A 12841-nucleotide genomic window follows, 5' to 3' on the forward strand; every position below is an offset into this window, starting at 1 on the left:
GATACAATGTCAGTTTGTCATTGAGGTCCTACTGCCATTTTCACAGTTCTCTGCTTAAACAAAGCACTTAATTTGATTGCAAAAGCCAAGTTTTACTCATAATTAGAATAGATTAGACGTAATGTTGCCTTGTTTTGGTCTTCATTTAGTCCGTGTACAGTTTTTGCTTTTGACAGTTTATGTGAAAACAAATTGGCCCAGTGTTATGTTCACATTTAATGAAACATGCTGCGTGGAAGATGTTTAGTTAAATATTGTATTATATTCCCATTGTGCAGTCCTTCCTTGTACAGTGCTTTCAAGGGCATTGTTTGTATATGGCAAGGTAAGCTTTGAAATAGTGATATGAAAGGCATCAAACTCATACTCTTTCATTGAACACTTGCATCTTGAAGTCTAGTTTATTCAGTAAGAAATACTTTTCATCCTTAAGGGGGAAAAAAGACAAAAATAGTAAACTTTTACTCACATCTGTGTCCTCTAGATGAGTTCAAATTGACAAACCAAAACCCCAAGTGGGTGATAGTCAAGGAGTATTGGTCAATTTATTTTAGAAGCCTCTGACTTATTTTCTGAAGTGTTTGGCTCCAGCCTAAGGGCCAAGCACCAGCAGTGGAAAAATCAGATATGACCCAATGGCATGCTCAGTTTGAAAGCGAGATAAATACTTCGACCGCTTGGTTTGGAAAACCTTTTAGTCTGCAGAAGCATGTGGTGTTTACATCAACATGTGAAATGAATGGGTTAAGCTAAATTAGTTGTTGTGGAATTGTAACAGATGGTTAGTGATGAAAGGGCTAAGCTAATCAATTTCCTAAGAAATAATCATATACTGTAAATAAAGAATGGACTAATTGTGGCCCACTTCTTTTCTGAAACCGTAAGGAAATAGCAGCTGGCTCCAGAAGTCCCAGGCTCCAGTGGACTTTCCATTGACATTTTTATGCCCACTCAGGCTTGTCATTACCTCCACATGTACGTCTCAACCAATGTCCGCTGGCTGCTCTGCTTTGTGATGATGACACTTGGGGCCACCATTGCTCTGCCATTGCTGTAGTACCTCCATATGGCTGCCAGTCCCCCATTGGAAAGTATTGCACTTTAGACACGTTAAAAAGAACTTTAAAGCCTGGTTTCTAATTTTCCTAAACTTTCTGCAGCAAGATATTCCTCCTGTGATAACGCTGGGTGAATTACAATTAAAGAAACCAGGCTGGTTTTCGTACATTTTAGAAATCTCGTACTAATGAGGGCTGGACTGTTAGCATTGGAGCTGCGTGAACTACACGTCACGCAAGGGCCGAGTCTACAGTGAAGATCCCACCCTTATGCCCTTTTTAGGAACATGCTTCGTCAGAGCTGGGGAGGGGGAGTCTGTGGTTTCAACATGCGCCACATCAGCCTAATTTTATCCTTTCACTTCTATTTTATATTTAATTTTTGCCCAGTTCGAAACAATGGAGCTGCTCCGAAGACACATCTGAAATGCTAGCATGAATGAGCTTCAACTATAGTTATGGTATGGGGAAGCGCCACACGCCCTCTATGCTATACTACAATTCAAACATATTCAAATGGAAACTGAAAACAGCTCTTTCCATTTCAAATCATGATGTAAAAAAACCTTGGTTGCAGCATCTTTTGTAGGTGGCGAAATAAATTAAAATAATTGGAAAAAGTGGGCACACCAGGAGGGCATAATTATGGCTTTTGCAAAATACCAAAAATCGATGCGCTCTAACTATCGAAGTGTTTCCTCAGAAAGACTGAAAGTTTCAGAGAGTTTCAGTAGGTGTAAGCAAAGGATTCTTTTGACCAACATAACTTAACAATAAAAATGAAATAAAAAAATCCGCTCACCTCTTCTTGCAGCAACAGTTGTTCCAAATTCCGTAAATTGACTCTGCTCACCTCTCGTTCCCAGACGACCAGCGCAGCTCGGTGAACGAGTCGAGCAGCCTGCTGGGCGGTTCTCCGCACCGCCACTGCCGCCGGAAGAGCTCGCCCTACCACACGGGCCAGCTGCATCCCGCCGTGAGGGTGGCCGACCTGCTGCAACACATCAACCAGATGAAGACGGCGGAGGGCTACGGCTTCAAGCAGGAGTACGAGGTGAGAGTGGGGGGGTTAAACATGGCTAATCCAGGAATTAGGACGAGCTACTAGTCGAAATGTAATGGAAACCTCGAGGAAGATGTGACTCTGTAGTGGAAAGCTCAGAAAAGTTTTGAGCTGAATTAAAACCATATATTACTATCTCATTATGACAGTTGTTTTTTTTCCGCCATACTCCCGGTGCGCCGGCGTGCAGCGCTGACTTTTTAGAGGACAGTGTGCTTTCAACTCTGCGTCAACAATTTGTCCCAATTTGACTGTAATGTGACAGAGCCCTGATGCATTGGTCGCGCCTGTTTGGAAGTGGCCTTTTCACGCTTGTCTCGGGGAAAGATGAAACTACGCACGGCGTAAGGGAGAGACAAAGTGGGTCTGAGAGTACGCCTGACTGGCTCGTGCTCAGAGCGTCCAATGATGTTGTAGTTAGCGGTCATAAAATGGTGTTATCTGTTTGATTTGTTGCTTTGGTGTCTGATGACTGAGCAGACGTGACGCAGGGGAGTGTGTGGTTTTCAACTGTTGTTGGCGTGTCCCAAGACAAGAAACTTGCATGCACAAAGTGTATTCATCAAACAAACAAATAAATAGATGTAGATTGTGTATTGAATGTATGTAATTGAACAAGTAACAAATGCCTAGCATTTCGCTTCACAAACTCGACCAGCCTCCTAAAGTGGTTGGTTTATTATTCATTAAACACAATTGAAAGTAAGTACTGCAGCCACAGCGTGTAGTAGCAGAGGATGCATACTTAAGTAACAGTAGAAGTTATGCAGGGATGTAATTTGGGATGCAGGACATGGAATAATGTGAAGGAAAGATATTTTCTGAGGAATTGTTTGTAGAAATGGATACAAGAATGAATTCTTGAAATAAGCAGGTAAGAAAGGCTTTACCTTTCTTTCTGGTCAAGCCTTTGCTTTAGTAATTTAAAGAGTGGGAAGAAACATGTTTTCCAACGTTAAAGCAGTGCTAAGTAACTCATGCCACTAGAGTCCATAACCGCCACTGCAGGTGTCGTAGCATTTTGCGTTTTTTTACTCAATAATTGTCTGTGAGAGCAGTGACGTGCACAGGTAGAGCCCAGGTGGTGCTCAAGCACCTGCCCCTTTGCCCTGTGCCCTTTAAGTGCCCTTTTCAATACCTGTTTTTTTTTCTCCCCAATATTAAGTATTGTTTCTTTTATCGTTCTTAGATATTTGCCCGACTGAGCCAACATGTGCTGAAAATACAGTTTTAATGTTCAACAACTTCAAATCGCGCTTCATTCCTCCTCTGCCTCTCGAGCCGCGGCGGCGCTGACGCTCCTGATCAATAAGGGCAGCTGTGCGGTCCCCGTGTTTCCCCCGTTTGAGAAGATGGTACAGCCCAGCTCTGTAAGACGCGGGAGTAAAGTAAACTATAAATTCGATAACTTTATGAACGAACCAGCTGGATTATTAAGGGGAAAGGAAACGAAAGGAAACGAAAGGGCCGAGGGGGCGAGGACGTCAGCGCCGCCGTGCGTGTCGAGACCGTCCGGATAAAGTCAGCGGTAACAAGTCACTCACTTTAGCGGTTCTGTTTGTTGTTGGTTGAGCACCTGCCCCTCAAAATGTCTGTGCACGTCACTGTGTGAGAGTAAATACTACGCTGACAGAAAAGAAGGGAGAGAGGGATATTATGCATGCACATTTTCCCCTGTTTGGCTTTAACCAAATCTAAGAGCTTCTTGAAAAAATAGTCAAATATGTCAAAATAGCGACAAAACAAGACAAAAATGTTGATGAAATTTAGAGGAGTTTTGTAGGTCTTGGCTTTCAAATGAGGCGTTACTCCGGCCTATAGGCTGTAAACCTCTGGATTTGGGTGAGGCCGAACTGGAGAAAATGCACTCGGTTAAGGGCTTAAGTAGAAGTAAAATATTGTGCGTTTTAAACATATTCTAAGTACATTTTCCTGAAAAAGTAGTGGTAGTAAAAAGTAAACAGTCTTGTTGACAGTACCTGTGATCGACCGTTGCTCTCGGTTTGATTACCTCTGTATAAAAAAAAACATCCTTTTCTGTGTTATTTGAAAAGGTAGACACTTTTAGACACTAGTTCCCGCCAAGAGCAGTTTGTTTGGTTTTGCGTGCCAAAGCAGCTTGTTATTTGTGATTTGTACCGTGTAACAATAGCAATACGCCGCTTGTGGCCAGCTGCCAGCCATTTTAATCTGAGAGCCTCTTCTTACTAATTAGTCTTACACAATGAAGAAGTGGAGGAGAGGGCTTAGGATGAAAAATTGCTGTATTTTCAGGCCCACCGCACAGCCCCTGTTGAACAATAGCGTACCAGAGTCTACTGTCCAAAGTGTCTAAACATGGCGTTTAATATTCATGAACGCGATGCACCAAAACCCAGCTTTGCTTCATCTGCAGAAGAGTATGGTGGAATAGTGTGCTTTTAAAAGGATTGTTGGGAGGTCACGAGTTTGATTCTGGGACGCTTTCTGTGTCGATTTTGCATGTTCTTCCCCATGCCACCAAACATGTACGTTAGCCTTTGAATGTAGACCTGAACCGAGTTTGGCTTTACCCTAATCTAAAAGCTTCTTGAATGAAGCGCCAAAATAGCGACAAAAAACAGGATGGAAACCCAATAAAAGAGGGAGAAAAGAGCAACAAATATGTGATTAAAAAGCGCCAAAGACATGACTAAAAAGTGATGAAAAAGCCACAAAAACACAACAAAAAAGTGATAAAAACACAGCAAAAAAAAGCAACAAAAAAGTGACGGAAACACCACAAAAAAGTGACAAAAAACGGACAAAAAAAAGTGTCCAAAAAGCAACAAAAATCTGACAAAAAAGGGTCCAGAAAGCGACAAAAACCCGACAAAAAAGGGTCTAGAAAGCAAAAAAAAAGTGACAAAAATCCAACAAAAAAGGGTCCAAAAAGCGACAAAAAAGTGACAAAAACAACAAAAAAGTGACAAAAACCCGACAAAAAAAGGGTCCAGAAAGCAACAAAAACCTGACAAAAAAGGGTCCAGAAAGTAACAAAATAGTGACAAAAATCAAACAAAAAAGGGTCCAAAAAGCGACAAAAAAAAGGGACAAAAACAACAAAAAAGTGACTAAAACCTGACAAAAAAAGGGTCCAAAAAGCAACAAAAAAGTAAAAAAAACTAGAGAAAAAAGGGTGTTTGAGGCTCAGATGTGTCTTGGTGTTGCTCCCAATTCAAAGTCCTGTGTATCACCGTCTACCTGAAGAAGTCTGATGCACTTTCTGATTCATTAAGCCATCCCCCCGAGGGCCCAACAAATTCTCACCCCCCCCACCCCCCTCCCGAAATCAATATACGGGTGGCTCTCTCGCTCAGCGGTCCCGGCTCTCGATCGCCCGGAGAAATAAACAAGATGAAGGGATCGGAGCACGCTCCACTGTCAGGCTTCATAACCCTTATTTCCCACCGGGTCGTCGCCGCTGTCACTGATCGGACATGTTGGAGGGCATAGTGGGGGGGGGGCGGGCGTTGTGGCGGGGCAGCGGTGCCCTCGGCGTAGAGCGGGCATGGACTCTGTGGCGTGTCAAAGGCAGCGTTATAGCGTCCATTTTGACCACAAAGCAGAGGATGGAAGAGTTCAGTGTCTTTGGAAGGGGCTGGATGCAGGTGGAGACAGAGAGGAGAGGGGAGAGAGTTCAGCGTCCTGACAGCCTGGTGGTGGACGACGCTGTCCTTCAGTCAGCAGGGACCTGGCCCCGGAGACTCTGCAGAGACTGTGTGATAGGTTGCATGAGATATACATATTGAATGGTCATACATTTCCAATTTTTGGAAGAATCCCACCCTCAGCTGTGGGAGTTGCTTTTTATATGTACAAACCAGCTACTATATCAAAACCAAAGAAATTAGACACAAATGCTTGAGATGAAAACGCAACAAAAAAAAAGCCACAAAAAAGTGACAGAAACGAGGTCGAAAATTAAGAGGAAAACATAATAAAAACTGGCCAAAACATGACAAACAAGAGTGAAAAAAAAGTGTCAACAACATGGCAACAATGTGAATAAGATCCGTTTAGATCCATTTTGTAGGTCTTAGCTTTCAAATGAGGCACTGGCCCACAGGCTGATAGAAGCTTTTAGATTCAGACAATGCCGAGCTGGAGATTAAGATGTTAAACTTACAGACTTACATCACTTTAAAGGCCAATGAAATAGAAGTTCTCCAATGACAATTTCACATTTCCCTTCGCAGCATCATGAATGACAGTTTTGTTCAGTTTTCTTTATGTTTTCGCCTGTAAACTAAATGTTAACCTTGTACAAGGGCGTCACTGTGGATGCCAGTAATTCTCTGTTTGAACCGCTCTGGCATCTCTGAGGACATACTGTGTTAGACATGCTTTGTTCTGATAGTCTGCTTGTTTAGTCTTTGTTTCTTTGAAGGGTAAGAGATGCCTAATTAGTAAAGTTGTTCCATTGCTGGTGTGTTTTTTTTGTTTGCTTTGTGTGAGTCTGCGTGTGTGTCCGTGCTTGTTTTTCCCCATCCATGTAGTTTCGTGATGCATTCGCTTGTGTTTACACATTCCTTGCTGGTAAAGGTTGTTTATACTTAGCAGGGCTTTAATCCTCCCCCGTAAAGGTCCGTGTACTTTGCATATCTAACAACATGGACCGCTTTGTTGTTAGCGAATTGGAGAAATGCTGCGCTAAAGGCCACAACAGTGATTTCCTAATGGTGCGGAGAAAAAAAAATGTATGTATCGTTGCAGTACTGGAGCGAGTCGATTCATTTTGACGCCCGCGTTTGCTTTAATGGCGCTACAGAATGTTAAAACGCCTCTTTAACACAAAGACCAACACGCCCCTACTTAGTTCCAGTCTTTCCACGGCTTATTGTTTTGATCCTGAACTTTCTTTAGTCCATTTCTCGGCATCAGCAGGCAGCGGTGTAAAGCCAAAGTGCCGTAATAAGCCCCAAACAACAGATTCATGGTGTTAGCAAGCAGCTGGTAAACATAGCATTTAGCTAATTGAGCTCCAAGCGTTTTCCCAGTTGGTTAAGAGCAAAACAGAGAAATGCAAATTGGCAGTGCTGTGTGAACTGCCACAACAATGAGGGAATAACAAGTCTGTATTGTAAATTATATCTTGCCTCCGGATTGCTTCAAAAATACAATTAAGACTGAGAGAAAATGAGACTGGCAGGAGGGCCATTTAGCTTTTGGGATGTTTTAAGTATTTCCCATTTCCGCGGTTACCGAACATGACTTAAATTGTAATCAACACACTATATGAGAGCATTGACAGGGCGCACTCGACTTGAACCCCGCGGTGTGACGCCGCCGTCCTCGTAAACGGACTCACATTTGGAGGTTTCCAGTTCAGTGGTGAATGTTTAGCCCTAACCTGGACCCGTCTGTTATCTGACATTACCGACTCCTTGTCCTTGAAATCACGGTCTCCAAATGGTCGAAATATCAAAAGGGCGCTGCCTGTTTGCATTCTGAGAAATGTGAGTGAAATTCACTGCTGCCGGGACTAAAAGTAAAATGAAACCTTTTGATGATTTGGTCCAGATGGTCTAATTGTAATTTTGCAAGTAGTTTTTTTTTTCATAGTAATTTTTGCTTCTACTTGAGTAATATTAAAATAAAAGATAAAAAGTGAGTTAGATCATATTTGCGAGGAATTTAGGATGCTAAAAAATTGTTTTCAAATAGAACATCACTGAATTAATCTTCCCAATTGGCGTAAGGCTGGAATTTTGAAGTAATTTGTGCATTGTCAATTATATCGTCAATTATATTGTGATATTTCTTTTTTTCAAATCGTGATTTTAGGCCATATCGCCCTGCCCAAAACTCTTGACACTGTGACTGAATCTATAATTGACAAATCTTCATGTATTTCGTGTTTAATCTTAATTCTTCGCAATGATTCAATTGTATTTGTTTTTTATGGTATTTTCTTTGAAAATATTACAATTTTCACATGATTTAATGTTTTGTTTCTCAATCACTACTGAAACATGAATCAAACTAAGTACTAAGTAACATTTTCTCCAAGTACTTTTTTACACTTACTTAAGTAAAAAACACTACTTTTAACTTCTACTTAAAGCCGTAGAATTTTATCCAATAAATAAAATTGAAATACTAGCATTTATTTTATGACAGATATTTTCATCATTGAAAAATATAATATAATAATAATAATATAATATATAATATAATAAACAAACATGTGTTTTTGCTGTGAGCGGCTCAGCTCTCCGACGACATGAGTGTAACTTTACCGGGAGTGGGTACATCTCCAGCTCGTCTCCATGGAGATGTGACTAAAGTCAGCAGAATTTGAGATTCCAGTAGGTTAAGTTCTCCTCCAAATCCATTCTTTGATTACCCACTGCAGTAATGTCCCGAGCTGGACATTAGGAGCATGTTATTTACTGATGGCAACAATATAGTCCAAAATGTTACGCAGTGTCCCTTTAAGTAAAATAATTTTAAAGTCACGTTACTCTTACTTGAGCAAATATTTTGGCTACTTTAACCACCTCTGGAGACGGGTCATATTGCCCAATAATAAATGTAAATTGAAGCTTATCACCTCTTCTCTTCCTGCTCGTCAAGTGCAATTTGAGTGGTTTTGGTGAGTAACAGGAGCTCCATGGTAACGCTCAGGGGCGGGACTTCAGAATTTAACAAAGTCAGCAGCTTTGGCTCTGGTCTAGCAACAACAAACCTCTGAAAGAACCGGGGTGCATTATATGGCTCAGTCTCCTCCTCTTCATCTTCGTCCTCTTCCTCCCTCGAGTGCGTGCCCTCCCTCCAAGATCGACGTAGTGGTCTAGATATTGACTTGATAAACAGTCTGTCGTCTGAGAGCAATGCGGTTTCACTTAGTATGTCATCAAATAGAAATACCGTAACTTCTGAGCAAGGAGCTTATCCTCCCCAAAAAACTTTCAATGCACATCTATTTTCCAAACAGGCACGAATCTGTTGCTCTTGACAATGCAGGTGCTACCCAGTATTACATCTCCTCACTCCAATCGCGCCTCTGTGTGCGCGAGTAGACCTCCACCGCCGAGACGAAAAGATGTTTTGAGAGTTCGACGGATGCGCTCTAAAGCAACAGCCCGCTCGTGTTGTGTGTGCCCCCCACCCCCATCGCCCGCCGCTCCTCCATCGCGCCTCCGTATTGATTTAGCTTCAATGCCTCATCTGGCGGCGAGCGCACCGGGCAGATTTACTTGGATGGGCGTCATAAACAGCTGTCAGGAATTTAGCAGTTTAGCATGGCGGCATTATGTTGGGGCCGGGCGGCTGCGTCTCCGGAATGAGAATGACTCGCTTCTCAAGGCTGCCCTTATCTCCGCCGTCCGCGCTCTGCCAGATGTCTGCTGATGACTGGGCGAGATGCAGCCGCAGAAAAAGAAACAAAAAAAAGAGAGAAAAACGAAAAAGTTAAACAGCACCCTTCTGTGAACAATGATGTGTGCCTTAATGTTTTTTTTTCTTTCTTTTTTTCTGTGAAAGTGACGTGCCAGAACTGTTCACTCTGACTTCTAACGCGTTTGCCACTTTTGCTTTTTGCAGAGTTTTTTCGACGGATGGGATGTCAAGAAGAAAGACAAGACTAAAGGGCGGCACGACAGCTTGCTCAGCCGTAAGTACCGGCGTCCACTGGGGGAATGAGACCTTCTCGAACACAACAAACCAATAAAGCGGCCTTATCATGCATAAGAGGGGCTTAAAAGCATTGATATTTCAACATTTGGGAAATAAAGTGTGTCTGTGTTTGAGGCATAGAGCTGCATTAAACAGAAATTTGACATAAGCTCTTTGAGAATGTCTTTGCCTGAAATAACCCGCTCTTCTACTGTGTGTGCAGATGACCGGCACAGGGTGAAGATGCACTCTCTGCTGGCCGACCCCAGCTCGGATTATGTCAACGCCAACTACATCGACGTAAGTCACGCTCTCGTTTTCCTCCGCCTCCCCAGTCACCTCGTGTTCGTCCTGTCTCCACAATAACGCCGCTCATTTCTCATCCTGCACTCCTGTCCTCCACCACGATCACTAATCCACCGCTGTTCGGGGCTTATCTGTCACACACTGCGGGAAAAAAAATAAATAAATAAATCGAAATGACTTAAATTACCAGTATTTATCTTGATTTGGGCAGTTTTGACAAGTTTTGAATGGTTTAATTAGTGGCCTAACTAAACAATGGATGACTTTTATGACATATATTCTGTATTAATTGCTCCACACTTGTATTTAATTCTCATTCTAGATGACTGATTTAATCAAAGGTGTAAGATTTTGTGACTTAAGGGGAGACACTGCAGGCAAAAGGCATTATTTTATTGGTTTATTTTCCACGTTTTGGGCTGAATCAGTGTTTCTCCAAAGATGTATACTCCATCTCCACTTGAAGGTGCATTATGGAACTTTTGATGTGAGTATTTCAGCTTTTTTGACCCAGTGGTTAGCATGGCGTCTTTACGTTCCATCACAGTGGCCACTATGATGCTCCAGGATCAGTTGTTTTTAGAGTTTCTGGTATGTTTTCACGCCTGACGGGACCCTCTCACCAGAAAATCTACAAAACAATTGATCCTGGAGCGTTGTAGAGGCCACTATGATCGAAAGTAAAGGCGCCATGCTAACCGCCCATACACCTCATAGGTTAATTTCGCACAAATATCAAGTTAGTTTTTTCACATGAAATGTTCCATAATGCTACTTTAAAGTGGACATCGACTGGAAATCGACTTTCTTGAGGTTTAAACCGTGTTTTAACGTTGTTCCCTCGTCAAAGACAGACCTGAAGCAGTATTTCACAGCATTCACGCAGTTTTGAGTTCATCCTCGGACAAAGCTGTTAAATTTAGCTGTTTCTTCTTCTACGGTGTCAGTGCCTCGTGCTGGACTTCCTCATTACCTCCGTCATTGCTCAAACCCAGGAACTGCCCTCGACATTTTTAAAGCCCAAAATCCGACATTATCGAATCTGAGCTGTTCTGTGCTTGAAGTGTGTTTATCACACACACGCCATACGTCCAACCAAATTATTCTTTCATAAAAATAATTCCTATATCTGCCAGCAGGAGGAGCCCCAATCAACATGTTCACCAGCTCGTCGCCTGCATTTCATTGTTTCTATTTCATTCTTACAGAGCCATATTTTCAAACTACAAGCTTGAAATAATAAGCTAAATTTGGAGGAAGTCTGAACGTCATCACTTGAATTGCTACACACTTACAGTGAGCGCACACACGCAGCACACTGTTAACAGACTGAGATGTGATCGCGGCTTAGCGCATACACTCGGAGGCAGCTGGCACCGCGGCCAAGTCAAACACGACTACCCGCGCGCAGAAGCCTTTCATCTGCGCGGGATATTTTCATGTGGGCCGCGCTTGAGCCGAGTGAGACACCGGCAGCCCCCTGTGATACCCTGTAGTTGTTCAGGCTCCTGCTAGATCCCATCTCAGGAGCCTTGCGTTCGGCTGCCCCAAACTGCAGCAAAACAAAGTCGTTTTCCATCATTTCACCGAGTGGCAACCAGGCCGCCATGCCAAGAGAGCAGCGATCAGCGTAGTGAAGGCGAACGGCATGCAGAAACGCTCCAGGGTGAGTCGGATGATTGTGTATGAACTTTATGGATGCACGGGGAATATGTAATGTCCTAGAGTGGAATCCGTTTTAGCCTTTTGCAACATATAATATTTGAAACTAAACTAAAGTACATAACGTTTAAAGTGATGAAAAATACACTTTTTTTCAGTTTCCATTTTTCTGCAAGAAGTTGCTTAGAGACGAGCACTGCGTGAAGCTAAAAACAATTTTACTCTCAAACTTGTTTATTCACACAGTTAAGCCGGCATATACTTATTTAAAAATATCCTTCTCCAAAATAAATCAAACTGCTATTGTCGTTGAAGTGTTGAAGGCCTCACATCTCCACTTAAAGCCACACTGCGTAACATTTTGGATGATACTATTGCCAATAGAAAACATGCTCCTAATCTCCGGCAGAAAACATAGTTTGCAGCGGGCAAGCAGGAATTGATTTGGATGTGGCTGTTACTTATTTAAATCTCGTATTCGGCGTATTAAGTAAACGTCGCCATGGAGACGAACTGGAGACGTCCCACTCCCAGGAAAGTTGCAGTCAGGTCTTACGAGAGATGAGCTGTAGACCCAGGTTTGTTTGGTCATTTTTATGTATTTTATAGACTACAAAAACATCTGCAATAAAACACACGCTTGTATTAGTTTCTATTTTTTAGGGTCAAATGTTACGCGGTGTGGCTTTAAGTTCAAATGAAGGAAAATACAAAGAAGCATCAAAAGTGAAACGCCCCAAAAACAAATACAACCCCTTAAATAAATGATGCGATTAATTGCGATCACAGTCTTTGGGGCGAAAGCAATTTTTATGTTTTAGTCATTTCTATATGTGATTTTTAGTCCAGATCTAGTACATGAAAACACAAACGTTTTTGATCGAGTTTCAGTCCGTTTTGGTAAGAAAAAAAGAGTATTAGTGTTTCAACGAGTTCGTTTAGAAATCGAGTGGAAATTGGTGTGAATCGTCATCATTGTGAACAGGGCTTTTCCTTGATCATCGCTTCGAGGTTGTTTGTTAACAGCGCTCCGTCTGCACTTTCGCTCATACTGCGACTACTCTATTTAATTGGGGAGGGACACTTTGTCTTAAAGGCACTATACCTGTCTTGT

At 42.3% G+C, this 12841-nt stretch overlaps 2 protein-coding genes across 6 annotated transcripts in view; one reads left to right on the forward strand and one right to left on the reverse strand.

Moving 5' to 3' along the window:
• LOC306974083 (receptor-type tyrosine-protein phosphatase U-like) overlaps nt 1-12841 on the forward strand; it is a 371134-nt gene that overhangs the window by 308241 nt on the left and 50052 nt on the right. For all 5 annotated transcript variants that reach the window (XM_079571206.1, XM_079571209.1, XM_079571207.1 and 2 more), the window contains 3 exons: nt 1925-2112; nt 9688-9757; nt 9983-10059. In XM_079571206.1, coding sequence (XP_079427332.1) covers nt 1925-2112; nt 9688-9757; nt 9983-10059 — 335 coding nt within the window. The remainder of the gene's footprint in view (nt 1-1924; nt 2113-9687; nt 9758-9982; nt 10060-12841) is intronic.
• The window catches only part of LOC306974165 (C-reactive protein-like), a 431917-nt gene that overhangs the window by 239829 nt on the left and 179247 nt on the right, over nt 1-12841 (reverse strand). The window lies entirely within an intron of this gene.

The sequence above is a fragment of the Gobius niger genome (assembly GCF_951799975.1).
Source record: "Gobius niger genome assembly, chromosome: 14".
NCBI classification, from domain to species: Eukaryota; Metazoa; Chordata; class Actinopteri; order Gobiiformes; family Gobiidae; genus Gobius; species Gobius niger.